This window comes from Amphiura filiformis, chromosome 1, assembly GCF_039555335.1.
Source record: "Amphiura filiformis chromosome 1, Afil_fr2py, whole genome shotgun sequence".
In the NCBI taxonomy this organism is placed as follows: domain Eukaryota; kingdom Metazoa; phylum Echinodermata; class Ophiuroidea; order Amphilepidida; family Amphiuridae; genus Amphiura; species Amphiura filiformis.
In genome coordinates this window covers 80,727,086-80,748,628 of record NC_092628.1, presented here as the reverse complement: position 1 = coordinate 80,748,628, position 21,543 = coordinate 80,727,086, and the positions used below count along the sequence as shown (strand labels likewise).

Sequence of the window (21,543 nt, the reverse complement as noted above, 5' to 3'; positions counted from 1 at the left end):
GAGCATCAGTGAAATTCCATAATCTTACTTCTGGGTAGCGTTTGTTTGTTCGTGGATGGGTTTGTTATAAATTTTTCCAGTAATGATTTTGCCAAGCATCGATCGCGGTAAATGGATCATACATGAAAGTAAGTACCATTGATAGCTTTTCTTTTCATGCGTCAATAGATAAGCGGATTAAAACTTGGCCGATCGAAGTCGTTGTGGTTCCTTCTCATCTCTTTCTTCCATGTATAAACCGAACAAACTTTAGTATGATATTGGAGCTTTATTCTGTGTTTTGTTGTTGAGCTTATTGCACTTATAAATGATATACCAGACTTATTTGAACATCTTGTGATTGTTCTTATCACAGATTCGGTAGTCGTGATGCTGTGGTGTCCTACGTACTAAATCATGTGAAGGCAGCAGACTATATATACAAGTCCACTACTTTTGATAGATTTAGGAATATCAACTTTGCCATCTCCAGATTAAGGGTGAGTTTATGTACAAAGAACTAAGGTCTGTATGCACAGAACAAGTTAGACCGGGTCTAATGTGTGTTTTGTGCATACGGACATAAAGGTTTAATATGCGCCTGTAAGGTCCATATGCACACAAGAGTTTTTAGGAATTTAGTTCCATCAGAAATGGTCCTTTACTCTTATTTCTTTCTTAGAGTAGCTAGCAAATTCTAAAGATTTAAATGCAAAGTTCAAAAATAATACAAAATAACTTAAGCAAATGTAAAGGAAAATGTCCTTTCTCCTGGGACAAAATTCCACTTAGACTAGGTCTAACTTTAGACCAAAAAGCAGAAGATTAAGGAGTCATTTCTTGCATTTATCACATTTGGCATGATCAAGCAAAATGAGTTACTTGTTCCATACATCGGTTATCATTCTGCATGTTTCTACTGGGGAACGGTTGGTGGGTAATGCGGTTTAGTTTAGAGTGTTACCGGTTAATGTGCCCAGTGGAAACAGATCGGTTCAGAGTGATGCGGCGTGGACACCCGGCAACCATGATCCACCTCATGAGGTAGACCATGTGGTGTGACACCCAGTGCCGGTGGAAACACAACGGTTAGCGGTTGCTGGTTGTTGAACTTCTTTTATGTACATTTAATGTATCACATAACCTTAAAAGCAGCTTGGGAGTCGGGAAAATATTTTCAGTACTTCCGGTACATACCACAACCCTTATTTTAAGTATCTGTAGAAATGTGGTTGTTGTTGCCTGAATCGGATTGTGGGTTACCAGGTAATACAGAGTAAAAATACAGAGTGCTCAGTGTAAACACGCAGATTGTCTTCATTTAATATATGGACTGGATAAAAACACATTTTTTTGGATAAAGTCTTACATTTAATTTACTGTTACTGCTATTAAACAGCCAGGACATATTGAACTAGTATGCATTGCTAACTGTTCAATAGAAGCAAAAGTAATTGAAACATACTGTTCAATAGAAGCAAAAGTAATTAAAACATACTGTTCAATAGAAGCAAAAGTAATTAAAACATACTGTTCAATAGAAGCAAAAGTAATTAAAACATACAACTTTACCCAGCTTTTAAAAAAACCTATTACTGGGATATAAGAAAGAAAGATCAGTTTACAAACCCAAAGTGTTACAAGTAAAGAAGACAACAAATAAACACAATGGGGAATGATTGCTCAATTGTTCAGTCATTGTGTTTATTTGTTCTTGTGCAGGATGCATATCCCTATTACCTACTTTAGGGCTCATATTGAAATTCCCTTACACAGGAAGGTGTGCGCCATCCTGCAGCTTTCCTGTGCTAGCCTTCTTTTGTTAAAATCCTGGGCAGGGTGTATCACTGATGCAAATAATCCATCCGTTTTATGACCAAGCTTTCCTGAGGCACGCGCTTAGCGAGGGAATCCTGCCTTCTTTCTGTGTGAAAACGTGGTAGGGTATTTCAATATGAGCCCTTACTGGGATATGATTATTAGGACATTTCAAAAAACAAAAAAATACAGAAGAAATTGACCAACACTTTAGCCCAAAGTGAAAATCAAGTTTAGCAACAACAACAACCCATTTTGCTTGGTCACATCACATACGTAACCTGCTCCCACAAAATGAACGCAAAGTTGCAAGTTGGTAGTTTCAAGGCCTAGCTGTTGAGTTGATGTTCTTTGTTTGACGGCACTTGTACAAGCCAGTAGTATGTTCTTTGAAAATACCCAACTGTGCATGTTGTGCTCCATTGACAAAGGACATACCACTGGTTTGCAGAATGCCCCATTCATAAAGACATACTGTACTTTCTTGTAAGGTGAATGTCAAAATAAAGAACACCGACTCAGATACCAACTTGCGACTTTAAGCTCATTTTGTGGGAGCAGGTCACATATTGCATTGAATACTTTCTAGTGCAGGTTGTATAAAAATGATGTAAACGCATCCCAAAAAGAAAGTATCCAGTTTGATTTTGGTCCATAAGTCAAAGATGTGGTCTTGAATCAAGACCTACCAAAAGTATGTTACAGATCAAGTTATTCCGCAGAGTTTGATACCCCATTGGTCTAAATTGATGCAGAATTGATGACACAACGACCTTTTGAATGCAATCACCTCAATTTCAAAGGTTGCAGTAAATGCCTATTGATTTGGTACTGCTACTCAATATGGACAGCGATGGATCAAGGCCAGGGCGCATCAGGAGTCTCGCTGAGAGCATGGGCCGCAGATGTCTGGCAATCATTGATGCAGCAGGAGGACATACCAGATATGGACTGTGAAGAGTGAACGGGAAAACATTGAGGAAGGAGTAAAAGAGTATTTGTATTGAATAAAACACATGAAGTGGAGTCAAACAGTACCTTTGTGAAGAATCTTGAGAAGCAGGAAAACAACATCAATAGGAATTACTGCAACTTTAAAAATTGAAGTGACTACATTTAAAAGATCACTGTGTCATTAATTCTGCATCGATTTGGACAAATGAGGTACCAAACTGTGCGGAATAAATTCATCTGTAACATACTTTTAGTAGGTCTTGATTTAAGACCACATCTTTGACTTATGGACCAAAATAAAACTGGATACTTTCTTTTTGGGATGCGTTTAGATATGTCAGCCAGTTTGTCATCTCCATGCATTTTCAGTTCCATTAATTTAGTGTGTTTGATTGTTAATTTGATTGGTTGTTTTTGTTAAACTTTTAAAGGTTTGGTCCCCAGATGATAAGAGGGATCCTAACTATAAATTTGCCAGTGACTATATTGGTGTAGAGAAGTATTTAGATCTGGCTTCAGAAGGTGATTGGACGGACTACTGCGCTTCATATACATTCACCAACCGTGACTTCTCCAATGGTGTGCTGGGTCTAGCCTGGATTGCATCAAGTGCAAGTAAGTTTAATTCAATGTGCTATGAAATATCTGTTTTGTGTTATATTATTTTCTGTTTTGTATAGATATCCCAAAAGTAAGTCATTGCAAATGACAAAGGTAACATGATGTAATGAAACTAAAATGGGATATTTTCACTGAAATTAGGTTATTTATAGGCAAAATATTTAATTCTTGATCATGAGAGCCAACTTGGGTATGCACAGATGTGTGCATCGGCCATCGAGCGTACTATGCAAAGACCACACATTTACAGAGCAACACATCTTTTGAGAATTGACCAATCATGGCTGTGCGATTGTGTTATTCCATGAAAAGTATGCTGATGCAACAGTACGCAGAAGGTATGTACTCCCATGATTGAGAATGAGATATTTTGCCTATAGTGTCATCCAAGGTGGTTGAAGTATACGAGCTCCATTCAGTAGGATAGCCCAGTGGGATCATGAAAGAACCTGAAGTATTGCATTTTCCTATCATTGTGGTAAAAAATTTCTTGCCAATGCCAAATAATATTTTATTCTGTTGGCTCAGTCTACTCTTTAAATTACCAATATCATTTTCGTATAGTGCAGAAATTTAACAATTCTTTATTGAAAGCACATACAAGCTATTTCTTGTAAATTCAATTCATCCCGTGGTATCCTTTCTCTTGTATAATTGTGTATTACAGCCAACAGTGATGGAGGTGTTTGTTCAGCCTATGACAGATCAGTGTCAGGGTCTACTCTGAATACAGGCATAGTGACACTCAACAACTATGGTTCATATGTACCACCTGCTGTCTCACATCTTACATTTGCACATGAACTTGGACACACCTTTGGCTCATTTGTAAGTTAAGATATTATGTCATTTTATGAAGCTTAATTTTTTGAAAATACATTGGTACAGTTTTCTAAAGAATAATACAATGTTCTGAATTGTCTGAAGTTGTGAGTATATTTCATGTATGTCCAATGGACATTGTCCAAATATTCTACAAATTGAGTTCAATAGTAAGAATATTTTCATGAGGTGAAATATGGACTGTTCCATTTGTTTTATATAACTCGTAATAAATTCCTTTTCTTCCCCTTAATTTTATAAATCACCAGGAAAACAAAATCAATTGAAAAATAGATAAGCTATATTGATTTTTTCAAAGTGGCACCCACACCTATAATTGGCGAGTTGGGGTGATCACCGTGCTTGCTATACGCACACATATATCAGGGTTGCCAAGGTAGCTGCGCGTGAGTGCAATGGAAAACGGACTATTGCACTTGCGTGGAGTGCAATAGTCTTTTTCTAAATACAGCAAAAATAATCAATAGTAATTGAACAATCAAATGACAAGAATCTTTGTATTAGTTATATAAAGTAAAATGTACCAAATTTTCATTTTAATGATCCTTATAGAAATGTGTTTAAAAGTTTGTAAATTTGTGATGATAATTGCAGCATGATCCTGACACAACAGAATCTTTGTATTAGTTATATAAAGTAAAATGTACCAAATTTTCTTCAGTTTTAATGATCCTTGTAGAAATGTGTTTAAAAGTTTGTAAATTTGTGATAATAATTGCAGCATGATCCTGACACAACAGAGTGCACACCAGGAGGAGACCAAGGTAACTACCTGATGTTTGCTCATGCATCAGCAGCTGATAAACCAAACAATGGCGTTGTATCAGTATGCAGTAATAGTGACATAACGGAAGTATTGAACTCCTTGTTCAATGATAGGAGTAAGCCATGGTGTCTTGTAGGTAAGTATCCTAACTGATATGTTTGTACATTTATCAGACAATATTATACCGTATTGTTTGTACTAAACATTCCCCGTCTAATAAATGCCCCTCTCCAATTTTTCGTTGGAAAAATGACAAAAACGCCCATGCCATGCCGTGTGGTGTATTTAACGTGGTATGGCCGTAGACATCTGAAGATGGGATTTGATATTGATGGGTTCACAATTTTCTTGCATAATGGCATTGTTGGTTTTGGGGATGTTTGGGAGGTATCCATATACTGTTTTATGTTTTCATCAATTTTAAGGGGTTTGTTTGTTGTAGTTTTTCAATACATGCTTGTATATAAAATGTTAAAAGGTTTCTTTTGTTGTAGTACAATTAGTCAATTTTTAAGCAATTTGTCATTTATAGATAATTGTTCTTATAGTTGGTACCTTCTTAGTGTTGATGGGGTAAATATGTGAGGGCACGGTGGCTCAGTGGTTACGGCCTTGGACTCATAATCTGAGAGTTTGCTCGACATGCGTGGGTTCGATTCCCCGTCCCACCACCGTGTTGCGCCCTTGGGCAAGGCGCTTTGCCTCGCTTGCCTCACCCCACCCAGGTGCAATGGGAAGCTGTTAGGGGTAGTCACAGTCGTTATACTGATGAACCGTGCGCCACTTGTAGGCTGCAAACATGGTTCCGGCATATTCTAATGACGGCGGAATAAATGTAAAGCGCTTTGAGGCTGTTTACGGCATAAAGCGCTATATAAATGTCTACATTTATTTTTATTTTTTTTAATGGATATCACATCGATACCACAAAATATAATTTTATAATACAAGAAAGTGAGGTCAAGAATGGTCATCATGTGGTTATAAATAACAAAATCATCATATGACACTATTCTTGACCTCGCTTTCATAGTTTTATAGTATGTGATATCAATATGATATCCATGTTCACCTCATCAGCATTAGGGACTTGTTATAAAGGCCCATTCAGTGATTTTCTCATCAGGATGATCGTAAAAATTATCAAAATTCAGATTTTGGTACCTTTGTCATTGTCATAGCCTGCTAGTGGTTCAGCCAAAAGCCATGTATTCAAGACAAAATAAGGCATTTGATTAGCTCCATTTGAATGGAGCTTGAACTTTGTCAATACTGTTGTTTTCTTCATTTTTTGCCAAATGTTTCATTCCAAAAGTACCAAATGACAATTTGAATGACTTATCCTTCACTTTTAAGCAAATTATTAACAATTTTATTTTTTTACACTTGCCCTAGGATCACTGAATGGGACTTTAATTATAAGAACGGTGTTACAGCACACTAACCCTATACTAGCATTGTTAATTTATATTTGTTTAACACAATTATTATTGTTACAGAGAAGTCCAGCATAACAGTATGTGGTAATGGCATTGTGGAGGAAGATGAGGAGTGTGACTGTGGGTTTGAGGATATATGTGATGATAAATGTTGTCATGCTCAGAACGACAACTCGGACAATACTCTTGCTTGCAAACTCAAAGGGAATACTCCTAATTATTGCAGGTACAGTACAACATGCCAAAAGGTGTTTCTTGTTTGTTTATCTTATTTTTGTCTCACCTGAACTATGCAATCACTATTTCTGTCAGGGTGTGTATGTATGAATATGTATGTGCTAATTTGGTTCAAGTTGTGGAAATTTTCCAGCCAATATTGCACAAGCCTATTACTGTGTCTAAGAGACAGTGCACACACAATTCACTAGGAAGCAGTCTCTTCCCTGCACATGCATGACACACAATGTATGGCAAAGATGCAAAGGGTCATATAACGCATTGCACCGTATAAGCGTCGTTGGGATGATAAAAACTAAAAAGCGTTGATAGTAAATTTATTGAACAGTAATCTACCAATAAAGCTGACTTTATGTAGGAATGATGGAATATAATTTGGCCACCATTCATCAAGTGTAAGTAAAAAAAAGGTTAGTACTCTTCTTAATATTTTGTTTTCAAATATGATACAATTCTGTTTAATTTGCAATAATTTTATTCCTTTTACTTTGACAGCCCATCGCAAGGTGCCTGCTGTAATCCTGACACTTGTTTACCTCATAATAACACAGTGGAGTGTTTTAAAGAAGAAGATTGCCAAGCACAGTCACTCTGTACATATCCTTTGTTGTTATTACCAAACACTTATGTCACTCCTTGTATGTGAAATTAAATTTGAAATATGCTGTAGTACTATGATTCATATTTTTGCACTGTCACTAAGGCCTTTGAAAACAAATTGTTTGATTGGCGTAACTCGGCCAACCTAGGCCCGACTCTAGACTTTTTGTCAAGAAAAAAAAAAAAAAAAAAAATTGAATTAAAAAAAAAGTTCCAAGGCCTTTATGAAACGCAATTTACTGCTTTAAAAATGTGTGTAAAATAATCCCTACCTACCTACCATAATTCATTTTTATGTTACGCCAATCAAGCATTTTTTATTTAGGCTTACAATGTAAGAATTCCACAGAAGTCACCCTAAAAACCTGAGATTTTATGAATACTACACTAAATTGTCAAATATGTATTAAAGTGGCTTGATCCTAAAATGTGATGGTAGCATTAAATGAACAATCTATCTATGAAGACCTAACTTTTGAGACAGTTTGTGTATTCGAAGGTACAAAATTAACCATAAGGCACCCTGTTTTACCGTCGTGTTCAGTAACTCATCATCACGACACTTGTAAACAAACAATGCCCAAATTTGATTGACAGATGATGTCAGACGAAAACTAGTTTTTTTTTAAATTTTGTCTTTGATTATAGAGACTCACTAGTCGCTATGGTTAAAACATGCTGATTTATAACACACTTCATTAAGTACTGTTTTCCTTAACCAAAGCTTACTGGAAACAGTGTTGATTGCCCGACTCCTGCAATTATAAATGAAGGGGAAACGTGTAATGATGGCAGGCTGCGATGTGAAAATGGGGTAAGTTATATGTGCACTACTAGTAGTTACCCTCTGCTTGTTCATGAAATATGTGGAAATATCTGTGGTCTGGTGCTGTACTCCATGAAGCTGAAGGCTTTTATTTTATCATTCAGTGAACATGAAAATCTACTATCTTCTGACTTGTTGGCAAATTTTGGTGAAGGAATTTAGTTTGATAATCTTACTGAAAAGTAGGCTAATTTCTTTCTTGCTTTTTAATCTGTGCAGCCATACTGCATGTGAAGTATGCGTCCGTATTATAGCCAAAATATTAAAGGAAATCTGTACCATAAACTAATCAATGGCTATATAGTTGCAGTAATAATAAAACGACAAACAGTAAAAGTCCCACGCTTATATACGTCCAAATAAAGGAGAAATTCTTAATTCCTTACGACAATCGGCCGTCAGTTTGCAATCCATGGTGGCTGCCATATTGATACCCGATGTATTTTTATTACGCTGTAACGGTACCCGATTTTGAAACCAGCGAAATCCTGCGCATAAGCCTCGTCCCTCGTGAACTTTGGTGACACGGGCGAATACTACCAAAGTTCAGATTCAACATTCGTTCAAAAGAAAATGCGACCATTTTTACCCATAAAACTACAGAAGAACATAAAAAAATGTATTTTAAGTAATATTTATGATCAACAATGTCTTTTGAGAACGAAAAGTGTAAAACAGCACAAAAAACAAAATTCGCTGTGGGGGTCGCGAATGCCATAAAGCAACACACGCTCGACGAAGGTAGCCGAGGGTCTGTGTGAAAGGTTACACTACCGCTTGTGGCAGAAAGGATTCGCAAGCAGCTATCATGGCGGCTTCCATGAATCGCAGAAACGAAGGATTAAAAGGGTATATAACTATATTAGCCATTGATTAGTTTATGGTACAGATTTCCTTTAAATTCTCGATCATGAGAGCCAACTTGGGTACGGACAGTTATTTGCGCCAAGCGTACTAAGCAAATACCGGCGCTTACGGCGCAAACACAGCTTTTTGAGAATTGACCAACCACACGGTCGTTGCTAGGCAAGGTCAAGGTTCGGTCATGCAGGTCGCGCGATCATGTTATGCTATGAAAAGTATGCTGACGCAGAAGGTACATCCTCTCATGATCGAGAAATTTTTATTTTGGCTATAGGATATCGCATGCATCATGTTATGCATACGCATGGGTGTTAACTTAGGAATACGCAGGTAATGAGGTAAATATTGCCTGTCTGTGTTATGTAATAAATATTAATGAGGAGTAGGCAGGTAATTTTTATCCAATTGGTGTTTGACCAATGAGATTACAGAATTCATGTCAACTAAATGATACAGGGTGTATCTTAAAAATTTAAATAATTTTTGTTAACTAGTAAAGAAGGGATGTCAAAAATGTTTTATTACAGCATGATGTGTGCGAAGTCTGGATTTTCTATCCATTGAGCCATAGACAATTCCGTAGGTATTGATCACACCATAATGAATAAACATATGGATATTTCCCTGACCTACATTGGAGGTTGAACAAAGGTTGCTGGCATAATGAATAAAAAATCATTCAGACCTTGATATAACACTATATTCAATGTAACATTTTGGCTGTATTATCAATTTCAAATTTGATTAAAGCCATTAAATGTATAATCATATAATATGAAATTGGTTATTTTGTTCAATCCTGATTTTTTTGGTATATTTGTAATGTTTACACATGTATATTTGTAATGTTTACACATGTCCTTACACCTAGATGGAATCAGCCAAATCTGTTGTTTGTCAGGGCAGAAGAGCAATCTTGACATAATGTTGTATCAGACTTCATAGAACTACATGTTGAGTGGTCAAAATTCCAAGTGGGGTTTCTTTCACTTTACCTTGTTATTTTGACTTACAATGGAGAGAAACCACTCACTTCCTGCCAGTTGTTACTAATATTATTTCAGCATTTTGAGTAAAAAATAACAAAATTAAAATATGGTGGAAATCATACATTATGGCTTTTAAATAAAAAAATAATTCTGGTTGAAATTGAAATGTTAAGTTACTTGGAAATTATTGCTATTTTTCAAATTTTTTTTCTGTGATTACAGAACTGCAGTCTCAGCATATGTTCATATGGAAACAACTTGGAACCATGTCAGTGCAGTGGTGAGAAAGCTGCCCTATGTCAAGTCTGTTGTCAGCCCCCAAGTAAGTACACACATCAGTGTGTTTGATGATTATGGTAATATGTGGCTAACCATCACAAATGAGCTGTTGAGTCGGCATGATTAACTTTTGAGATATTGGACAAGCAAACTCTCTTCAGAATAAGCTTTACAATATAGGCCTATGTGACACAATCTGCTCCATGGGGACCAAAGGAGGCATTCTTGAAAATTGAGTTACTGTATTGTGACCTGTTCCCACAAAATGACCGTAAAGTCGAAAGTTGGTGGTTTCAAGACCTTCCAATTGTTGAGTCGCTGTTCTTTGTTTAAAGACACCTGTATAGTCAGTGGTATGTCCTTTGTGAATAAGGACTCTATGCTTTACTCTGTCTGCAATTATGTCCCCATTCACAAAGGACATACACTTTCAATAGAGGTGTCTTCAAACAAAGAACAGCAACTCAACTGTTGGAATGTCTCAAAACTCCCAACTTGCTACTTCACACTCATTTCGTGGGGGCAGGTCACAATTATTAGCTTATACCTTAGACTATCATACACTGAAAACACCAAAGGTCTAGCATACTTGATTCTAAAGTTATGAAGATTTTTGATGTATTTTATTGTTTCTTACTCCCATATTTTGATGTCAGTTTGGTTTGAAAATCCCATGTCACGCTGTAAGTTTTCAAAAGAAATGTAATGTTCCCCTTGTGTAAAATGAAGGTCTCATGAACATTAATGAGGGAAGCTTAAGAGCAGTGTTCTGGACAAGTAATTAGATAGGCATCTATTCATCTTGTAAACATATATTCTGGTTTTTTTAAACAGATCAACCACAGTCTTGTGTACCTTCATATCGCCTCAACATACCACCAGGTGAAAATGACCCAACATTTATAGCCACTGGGTCTCCTTGTAACAACTATATGGGTTACTGTGATGTCTTCAATGAATGTAGGCTGGCCAATGAGGATGGTCCTCTTACAAGCATCATCCGTAGAATCTTCTTCAGTGATGAGCCAGAGATCCTTGATGCACTCAGAAGCTGGCTTACGGTAGGTTTATTAAGTTATTTGAATGCAAGCAACCACTTAGGCCTCAAAAATTATTCCTAACTTGGAAAAAAAGTTTGTGCCATACAAATGGATACTAATTCTTGAATCAGATTTACAAAAGAGAATTCATAGAACTTACCATAATTGTGAAACAGCTTGCAAATGAATACAACTCTTATTTCAGACTTACAACTCATTCTTCCTCCAGGAAATTTTACACCTCCCCCACCCACCCCCACCCCCATAAAATGTCTCCATCATATCAGGCCAATGAATTTTTCTAACATGAAAAATCAAAGCCCATGAAAAATCAAAACCCATGAAAAATGTAACATCAGTTAACAAGTTTGATCAGCACCTAATCGGTGGCCGTATGACATTGCGGATTAATATCAACATATTTTATTTTGAGAATTGTTTTGTGACATCTCGCCTGAAGCATCATGAATTATAAATTTCTATTTCAAGTTCTATACCTTGTCTACTTTCATTATCATTATCATATTTCATTATCATTATCATGCACATTATAGACCAGACAGGTCTATCACTCTTAACACTTAACTCTTAACACTATCAACTATATCACTCTTAACATGGGTCTACTTTTTGGCGTAGGGGTAACTAAAAGCCTAACAATTCCCACCGATTACGAGCTGATCAAACTATAGTCCCAGGATAATATGTTTTGCACAATTTATTAACTTTAATTTTTTACCGAACCTTTTTCCACACACACTTTCAGGACAATTGGTGGGTTGTTCTGATAGCCGCCATTATTCTCATCATTGTAATGGTTGCCATTGTCTTGATATGTGATCGACTCATACCAACCAGCAATCCTTTCAGGATGGAGAAGGAGAAGTTTAAAAATGGAGAAGATCAAGTACGTACGTCAAATTCCGAGGTCGCCAAGATCGAAACACACAGTACGGTAGACGAAATCAACCACCCCCAAATATGGATGACCACCCAGATTCAAGAACAGAATCAAGAGCCACTTCTTTTTAAGGTAGCACTTGGTGATAATAGATAGCTAATTTTATAAGACTATTTATATTTTTTTCATTGTCACATTTTATAATAAATGTAATATGTACTTAGAAGAATATCATGGATTAAAAATTTAAGCAGTGATATGTAAAGTTTGATGTAGGAAAGAATTGCAATTTGCACTGAGTTGATGATAATTTGGTAATACTTTGTTTATAACAATTGAGTAAGATATAATTTTATAAACATAACACTCCTGGTTGGGATTTGTTTTCTAAATGGTTCAGGTGGACAAGGCCTCAATTTTAGACAAGATAAGGAAAGGAGTTCCCACTGGGAGCACATATATTTCTGTAAAAGATCCTGTTAAAGATACAAGAGAAATGAAATTGAAGTGCACCTCATGTTTCACTATGGACCAAATGGCATCATCCCAATAGTATAGTTCAATAACCAATCTTAGTGCAAAATTTGACTTCAAGTTGCATAGTATGTAATTTTGTACCTAAATTTTCAAAGGTCATTTAATGAATATACAAATGTATTGGGGTTAAAGAGCTGTGCCCTGATAGATGAGCATGTTGTGAATCCTAGTGTTTCATCCAGTCGTGTACATGGTGAGGGATAAAGATAAGTATAGCCAGGTTAGTCTTGTAATAAGCGTGGCGCAGGAAGATTCTAAGGTCAGGCCAGGCACAGCGCAAAAAGTTGGGTAACTGCAGTGCCAGGCTTGTCAAGATAAAATCTTCCCAGCAGGACTCTCACAAATTGTTTTAGGAAAAGTGTGTGCTATTTTACCAAAATCTCTCAAAACAAAAGTTTATCTGATTGACTCAGTGCAAATATGCATATAGCTTGTGTATTGTCAATTCTATCTGTTTGAAAATAACTTTTACAATTTCCACCATAGACTAGTGCATTCACTAGTTGAATCAAGCCTTTTGAATGATACTATGGTACATAAAAAGGTGAATACATGCCTTGTGAGCCAGTCATGGAGATAAATCAAAGTATTGACAATTTACAGAGCAGATATTTATTAAATGTTTTAGACAAGTATCAGAAAATAAAGATATATCGTTGTCTGCATCAAATATTGTCATATCTCAAAAGGCTGCCTTGTGTGATTTTGATCATCATTGTTGTATTTCATATTGTTATTTTATATTTCAGCATGCTTCTTTCTTTTATGAATGGACATGAGATTGTAATATTGTAATAATACCTTAAAATTAACATATAATTTTACAGTGTATCTCATCACAATTAATATATATGACAACAATAAAAAAAAATCACACAAGGCAGCCTTTTGAGATACAACAGTATGTAATGCAGACAATGATATATCATATAAATACTGTACCTTCCAACCAAACAAGTGCCCAGTTATATATATGTATAATAATAACCATTGTGACCTTCTATCAGATTAATGTTTGATACATATATGTTCAAAAATCATCAAGCAATATATAATTTACAAAAAAAGATAGATACTAGATGCTGTATTTTATATATCAATCTGAATAACTGTTTTATATTTCCAACTTTCTTTGAGAGATTTAGCAGTTTATCAGTAGCCAAAGTTACACTCCCAGTTTTGGAGTCATAGTAAAATACTTGTATTCAACTGGTTTTTTTATGTATAATGCTTAGGCATGTTCAACTTGAAGTCTTTCATATTTATAGTGATAAAGAGTCCATGGCTGAAGCACTGTATGATGCTACAGCATCAGACCAGTATTATTTATAGTATATTTATAGTGTTTTTGTATCAATCATTAGGCCAAAAAAAGTGTTTGTTTGCCCAGACATGGGGTAGAAAGGAGTGGGTCGGTAGGTCGATTTCTTTTCTTTTTTTTGTCTTAGATCTGTACACATGTTGCAGCAAGTGGGATAAGAGAAAATATACAACATTCAGCCTTACATTTTGTACTTGTGTCAAACTTTAATGTGTTTCAACATTACCATATATACAGATATAAAGTTTAATCTCTTTGGCAACAAAATCTTGATAAAGATTCAGTATAAATTCAGTATAAATGCATGCTTGTTGCAAGGGTAAAATCCCAGACCATACTTGTTGTCATGCTTGGTTCAATATCTATAATGATGTGGATTGATGGTAAAATATTGTTGGAGAGGGCTAAATGGGAAAAATCAAAGATGTGATTGCCAGGAATATTAACTTTCAAGTGTCATTTGGCATTTTTATAGGAAAAAAACATAATTTTCTTTATTTTCATATCATTGTTAAAAACATTTTTTGTTAAGTTTCTGATGTTTTTTAATTTTTTGGGTCGGTCGTGTCTGGGCAAACAAAAGACTTTTTTTTTGCCTTACTTTCATGGTTTTACTCACATGAAACTTCCAAATAGCCCATTTTATAAGTAATCTCCTTCACAGATCACCTGGAGCCTGTCCATGTCACTCAGGATAACTCCCTTCTGGATTAGAAACTATTGCATTTTATACATACCTTATTAGGCTAGCTCGTGGTTGTCAAACCCCATGATTTTGTATCTCAATTGGACAACTTCTCAAGATAACCCTGTGACTTTTGACAACATCCAATGGTTAAGAAGTCAGTGGTTTAAAAAAAATGGATAACTTTTCAACATTTGCAACTGTGACTTTCCGTAGTTTTATGTCCCGTAGAAACCAGTTGTTAAGAGAAAATTTGGGCATCTTTGATGATTTGACGCAAGATTTGGGCTGAATATTTTTGGCAACCCTGAGCTAGCATCCACCAAATAGTATACAAATATATACTGCCATGAGAGGTTCTGGTTAAAACTATGGGCCCGAGGTGAGATCAATAGTACTATTTTCCTGAGGGCGCAGCCCGAAGGAAAATAGTATTAATTGATCTCAACGAGGACCATAGTTTTAACCAGAACTTCAATAAAGGCAGTATATATTTATTTATATACTTCATTAATATGTTCTTTGTTCATTGATTTGTTAAAAGAAAATTATTTGACGTTTTGACTCTCCCGCTTCTATCCTGAGTGAACAGCACGGCTAATTTAAGCACAACCTACCCTTCAAAAAATCGAATAGCCTAAAATCGGGCTAACCAATTACAGCAGCGAAATGACGCTATGGCAGTTTAGCGTGCGTGAACTGTTCCGTCGCAAGATCGAATGCGCTTGCTGCGGAAGGCATGGTCAAAAGTACTATTTACGGCTTGGAGGTACTATTTACGGCTCATCCGGGACATTGAAAATACTATTTACGGCTTAGAGGTACTATTTACGGATAGGAGTACTGATGGTAAAACTATTTTTGGTCATGTGATCCACTTTTAACCAATCAATGAACAAGAATATATTAATGAAGTATATAATGTTTGATATATGTCCTCTTTGGAATTGAAATTAGAATGGGAGATCTAAGACTCCATATTGCGCATGTGAAATGCAGTGGAAAATCTACCATATGGGATTGCTACTATGGAAGACAAAATAGTGTACCTCAGCAGTCCAAAAAATGGTAATTGACATCTTCTAGTATGAATGTTACAAAGGATATGTAGTGATGAGCGTACATGATTGGTACAATACATTATAGCAGATTGCAAGCAAGCCGCAATCATTTGCAATCAACAGATTTGCTGGTGAAACAATCTTGCAATAAACTATTTTGCCTTCCATGAATGACACTCAAAAATGGCAGATATGTGAGTTCTCTTAGTATAAGTCTATGGTAGTAAGTCAATTGTACTATTTTTATTATTATACCAGTACTATCAACATTCAGACATTTGTTCATAACATGTAATGCCTTATAAATCATGATTATACAGCCTCACCTCAATATATTAAATAAAATATGTATTGCCTTCTAAACCAAACATACTTCCTTCATGTAAAGTACTATCTTTCATATAGTTGATTTTTATATCCTAGGTTATTTAAAGAATTCAGTAGAACATACATGTAGGGCCTTACTTTGTTCCTAAATAAAGGTGCTTCTTTCTACCTTTTTGGATGCACAGTGTGTTTACATTACAGGGTTTTTGTAGTATGATAATTTAAGTCTACGCAAGGGTTTGAATTAATTGAGAATCAATGAATGAACGATATTTTGTATTTTTTTCTTGCATATATTTTAGGGGGAAATAAGCTAGGAGATTTGACAATTATGAATCTAATATTGATTAACATACAAGGATTGGAAATAAATGATATAAACCCAAGAAATGACAATTTAAATGACTTTATAAAGTTCGAGCAAACTGACATAATATATATTAAGGGAACGAAAAAAATAGAGGACTCAGTAGAGATTGCACCAGCAGGGATCATTTCTGATTCATGCATATACAGAGGTTCAACACCCTGAGTGTAAATTGTTGCTCGCTCAATTTATAATGTCAGTTTTCTGAGCTTCATAAAGTAATTTATATAAAAGAAATACCACTTGCATACTGGTTACTTAGTTCAGTCACCCTCCTATATAGTTTCTCAAAGTAAAAAGTAGATGTATCAGTGACAGCTATAGACCACTTGACATCATTGTTTATCAACAAAGGTGAGGGACTGGTCTATCGATATGCTTAAACGAACTGATACACTGTTCAATGACTTTCTTGTACAATATGAAATGTGGTGGGCGATTTAAAATGCATGTGCCCTGAGCAAACTACGATGCGTAGGCACACTGCAAAAAACAATGGAAATTGCCATAATTCGTGCGCATACTGCCGGGCAATGACGTCACATGTCAAGTGGTCTATACAGTGCTCAATACCAATATTTTACTTTTCTCAATATTCCTTGTAGTGTGATTACCCTATCAGAAAGGGTTGCCGAGTTAGTTTGTCCAGGTTTTCTATTTAATGTATAAGGCTGAATATCCTGATTTCATGTCTTAAATACCTCATTTATACATTTGTCAAAACTTTATACAGTTGGGCAAAAAATTCCAATTTTTTTCTATGCTACTAAGCAATATATCATACAATGCTTTTCTTTTGGTAAAGGAATGGCAGTATTTAAAATGTGGTTCTTTCTTTCTAAAATTGCATTAAAATGCTTGTGTTTGTTTCAACTGTGAAATGTGTGAACATTAATTAAATCATTTTTGTACATATACTTAATAATAAACCTTTGATTGTATTTATACTAGTACTAGTACTACAGAATAGCTTTAATATAAATAATTTGTACTTGGATTTGTTCATGGCAACAGCAGCTTGCAGTGAGTTATCAAAATGATAATTGGCAATTATATATAAATGTTCTCAAATTGAATGTTGTTTTATGTAACAAAACATGTTCCTGTTAGATGCAATTATGACTATGTTGGTGTGCAGTTGTGTATATAAAATTGCTATAGTAATCTCAGAGAGCATAGTATGTCTTAAGATGTACATTTTGTAGATGTTGTATTTAAAAAGTTGTTTTTGTATTAAAAAATATTGTTGCTTGTGTGTATCAGTTTTCTGTTTCTTAACCTTTGTGTGATTAGGGTTCAATATCATTTTTATTTTGTTTTAGTTCTCTGCATTTTGTTTCCTTCTGGTTTATTATATTGCATACTAATTGCAAGCATTGTTTGATAATGAAAACTTATTAATATTGGGAAACAGACAACGTAAAATGCCAAATTTACATTAAGCATGCTAGTATGCATACGACGTCAAGCGTGTACCATTTGACCTCGTTCTAAATACTACGCACTGCATGCTTAGTATTTGGCATTTTATTTGAGATAATTATTATGAAGCTGACCAGTGCATTCATGGGTGGTCCAACAAATATTGCGTGTTCAAACCATGAAGTAAATATACAAATATGTGGTGTGGTCAAGCAAAATCAGTCTCAAGTTGGACATATTAAATTTTCAGTTTTTTTTAGGATTTGTAAACAACATTTGCAAAGCTACATTTTGCAGAAAACCCCATTGAATTTGGACAACCAGTTCAAACAAAAGATATGAGCAGTAAAGAGTTTCCAAAACAATGGAAAAAAAAAAGGAAATACTTCCTTTGTTTGGCTCTTATCTCAAAATCAATATTTCTATCTTTGGACTGATTTTGCTTGATCACATCACATATATGCATAAAAAGCATTCCCTATACTATCTGACAAAGAGTTTGTAGGGTGTGATGTTACATGCAGAATGTGTAAGTCCTGAAAACAGAAAGTATATGTAGATCATCCTTGGGTGTACAATGTTTACTACTTTGATCATGACCAACCCTGTTAAAAACAGGGTTTAGACTTGTCCTGTGAATTCCATCTTCTTCTTCTTCTTCCTTATAAGTGCCTCCCTCATATGTATGAGTATTGTCGCACTGCGTACAGACAAGCTGTACTTATTTTTTACTCTGGAACCTAGAGTAGATGAGTGTATTTTGAAGTACAGTCAACATGACCGGGATGATCCCCTGCTCTTTTCGAATAGCCCCAGCGTTCTTTAACGTGCACACTACATTAATGTGAGAAAATATGCATGTACACGGGACCGACAGCTTAAAGTGCACTCGGAAGCACTAAGCAAGTAGAGTGAAGTGTCTTGCTCAAGGACACAAAGAGCCGGACCTGGGATTCGAACCCTTGACCCTTGGGTTCACAGTCCTATGCCTTAACCGCTAGGCCACGCTCTCCTCTGTTAAAGATGCAATAAACAGTACACAGTGAAAGCATTGCTAGATCAATGCGATGTGAATTAACTGAAGCTTATTAGATTTATCTTAAAGGCCCATTCAGAGATTTTCTGAACAGAATATTTTGTCTAACTGCATCACCAAGCGATCAACAATGATATCTATTGCATAAAGTGTCAAATACTATCCTTGGTGCATGCTTCTTTGGAAAATGTACAAATCAGATTTTTTTGTAATTTATTTAGCAAATCATATAAATATTCAAAGAATTCATTGAGTAGCAGCCCCAGTAAGTAATGATCAATAGAATTGTAAGAAGAACATTTATGGACAATTGTGAAATTACATTTCATGTACTTAAGTTAAAATCAGTGTTTTTAAAGTTGCTAGAAATTTAAAAATGGTATAAAAGACACGGAATGAAATGGTATAAGACAGCAGTAAATGTTTGTCCAGCACATTTGTTAAAAAAAGTAGATATTTGTTTTTAAATTAAATTATTCACATAAAAGAAAGAAAATGTCTGTGATATTTGTGTGTGTTGCATTCATTTCAACTAAAGCTGTAGATAAATGTACTTAGTTACATAGCCATGATAACACAGTTACACCCACCGATGTTTCTGTTTATTTGCTGTCATAGTGAATATGTCGTACCTTAGTTACTGGTTCACGCTTGATTTGCACACCTGTTAGCAACCCATGACTGTTGTGATCAAGGAGTTTATATAGGAAGGAGAAGAAATAGATTATGTAACGCTTATTGTTCCTTCGTGCCAATTGGAGTTCCCGACACGCTATTCATCGAGAGGTACCTTTTGTTCGAGACAAAGGGCTTCCGCCATTAAATCGGTAACTGACCTGACCAGCGATTAACGCTATAATAGGCAGGCTACTGTCAATAAGTGATGAAACGAAAGTCACGTAAAAGCGCCTATACGAATGAGAGGTACCTTTTGTACTAGTCCATCCCAAGGGTGTGTGTGAGTTGTCGCATGCACACAAAACAGAGGTTCACCTACAATACAAACCTATTGCAGCGCCTAAATTGGTTTGGGCGCTCATTTGATTATACTCAGTGAACACGCTTTGCTCTACCATTTCGCTACGGACAGTTCAGCAGCATAGGCAATGTGTGCGCTCTGTGTGGCGGATATAAGAATCTACACAAGTAAGTTGTCTACATTGTTTGCCAATAGGTCTACATATAAGGATTTGAAGTAATTATGATATCACTCCTACTGTAGTATTTTTAAGGACATTAGCCGCGGTCCACTTCGTGTTTTATTATGTATAGGCCTACCATAGTATTTTACATGAGCATCGCGTATATAGGAGTCTACCCTGGACCTCAAATGTGATATATTTCCTGATAACTCGAGAAGCATATAGCCATACTATTTCTGAATCAATCAATAAAGCAAAGCAAATCATACTTGTAGGCCTATAATACTATATTAAATGTAATTGCGGACCAACCGATACAGCTCGATACGCCCAATGTATGAATAAAAGCACCTAACAACAAAGTCGCCCAATTGAACAGTTGTAGGTGTCGATCGCACGACTTCATTAATATTGATTGGCAACATTTTCCAATATGTCAGCGCTCAAATCAGACACAATAGAACAATAGACTCTTCAGTGCGTTGGTTGTGATCATTTTGATTGTGGTTTTGAACACAGATGGCATGAACCAGTGGACCTAACAATGGTCACTTTTGATGTCACACTACAACGGACTATGCAAGTGCAAACACAAATTTATCTGTGGTGTATGGTCATTTTGAGGATGTTTTTCTGCTAATGACTACTCTACATGGAACCAACCAATGGATAACATACCAAATTTGAAGTGCTAGTCCATTGCAAGCAAAGAGAGAACATGGATGAGGCATGGTTTCATGTGATATCACTGATGGTAATTACTCATCCACACACACAAGACTCATTGCAAATTATCCACCACCTTTGCTTCCTCTAGGTCACATAGACACTTTTGGGCAGGATCGTAAATGGAGAAATAGCCAAAAATCTGCCCGAGGGTGATTTTTTCACAATTTGGGTTGCAAATTTGTGATGTTATAATGTTAAAAATATTGTCTGATAGTTTCAGACCAGAATATAACTGGCATCTTGTATTTTTTGAGACATTTTTCAAGGTACCGTAACCACTCGGGTATAAGCCCACCCCCCTAGATGACATATTTCACTTCAAAAATGGGGTGGGCTTATAACCGGGGAAGGGCTAGTGCTTGAATTTTAAAATATGAACAATCACCCCCCATTTGTATATGCCAACTGTACCAGTAATTTCTATCTTCTATGTCAATTTCTTAAAATTATAAGTGTGGAATGTTAATTATCAACGGATATTTTTTTATTTGTTCTTAAATATGAGAGCAAAGCATTGATTTGATTTAAGAACTTGGCCAAAATTTAGTGCTGGGCTTATACCTGAGTGCGCCCTTGTTCCCAGAGGTGGGCTTATACCCGGGTGGTTACGGTAATTCCTACTCATCATTGTCAATAAAATATTAAAGGCCGATATCTCAATTTCCAATTTTATATTACCATAACTTACGAACTCATTATCTTCGCTTAGGAATGTCTGATTTCATTGGGGAAAATGGCGTTATGGAGCAAAATATCTCTA

At 35.7% G+C, this 21,543-nt stretch overlaps 1 protein-coding gene across 1 annotated transcript in view; it reads left to right on the top strand.

The window, feature by feature from the left end:
- The window catches only part of LOC140154383 (disintegrin and metalloproteinase domain-containing protein 10-like), a 36,312-nt gene extending 21,288 nt beyond the window's left edge, over nt 1-15,024 (top strand). The window contains 11 exon segments of the mRNA XM_072176953.1: nt 356-479; nt 3,183-3,366; nt 4,040-4,200; nt 4,937-5,117; nt 6,481-6,646; nt 7,153-7,254; nt 7,987-8,071; nt 10,159-10,258; nt 11,050-11,276; nt 12,022-12,150; nt 12,153-15,024. Of these exon segments, the coding sequence (XP_072033054.1) occupies nt 356-479; nt 3,183-3,366; nt 4,040-4,200; nt 4,937-5,117; nt 6,481-6,646; nt 7,153-7,254; nt 7,987-8,071; nt 10,159-10,258; nt 11,050-11,276; nt 12,022-12,150; nt 12,153-12,287 (1,594 nt within the window). The 3' untranslated portion in view covers nt 12,288-15,024.
- The last annotated feature ends 6,519 nt before the right edge of the window (nt 15,025-21,543 follow it).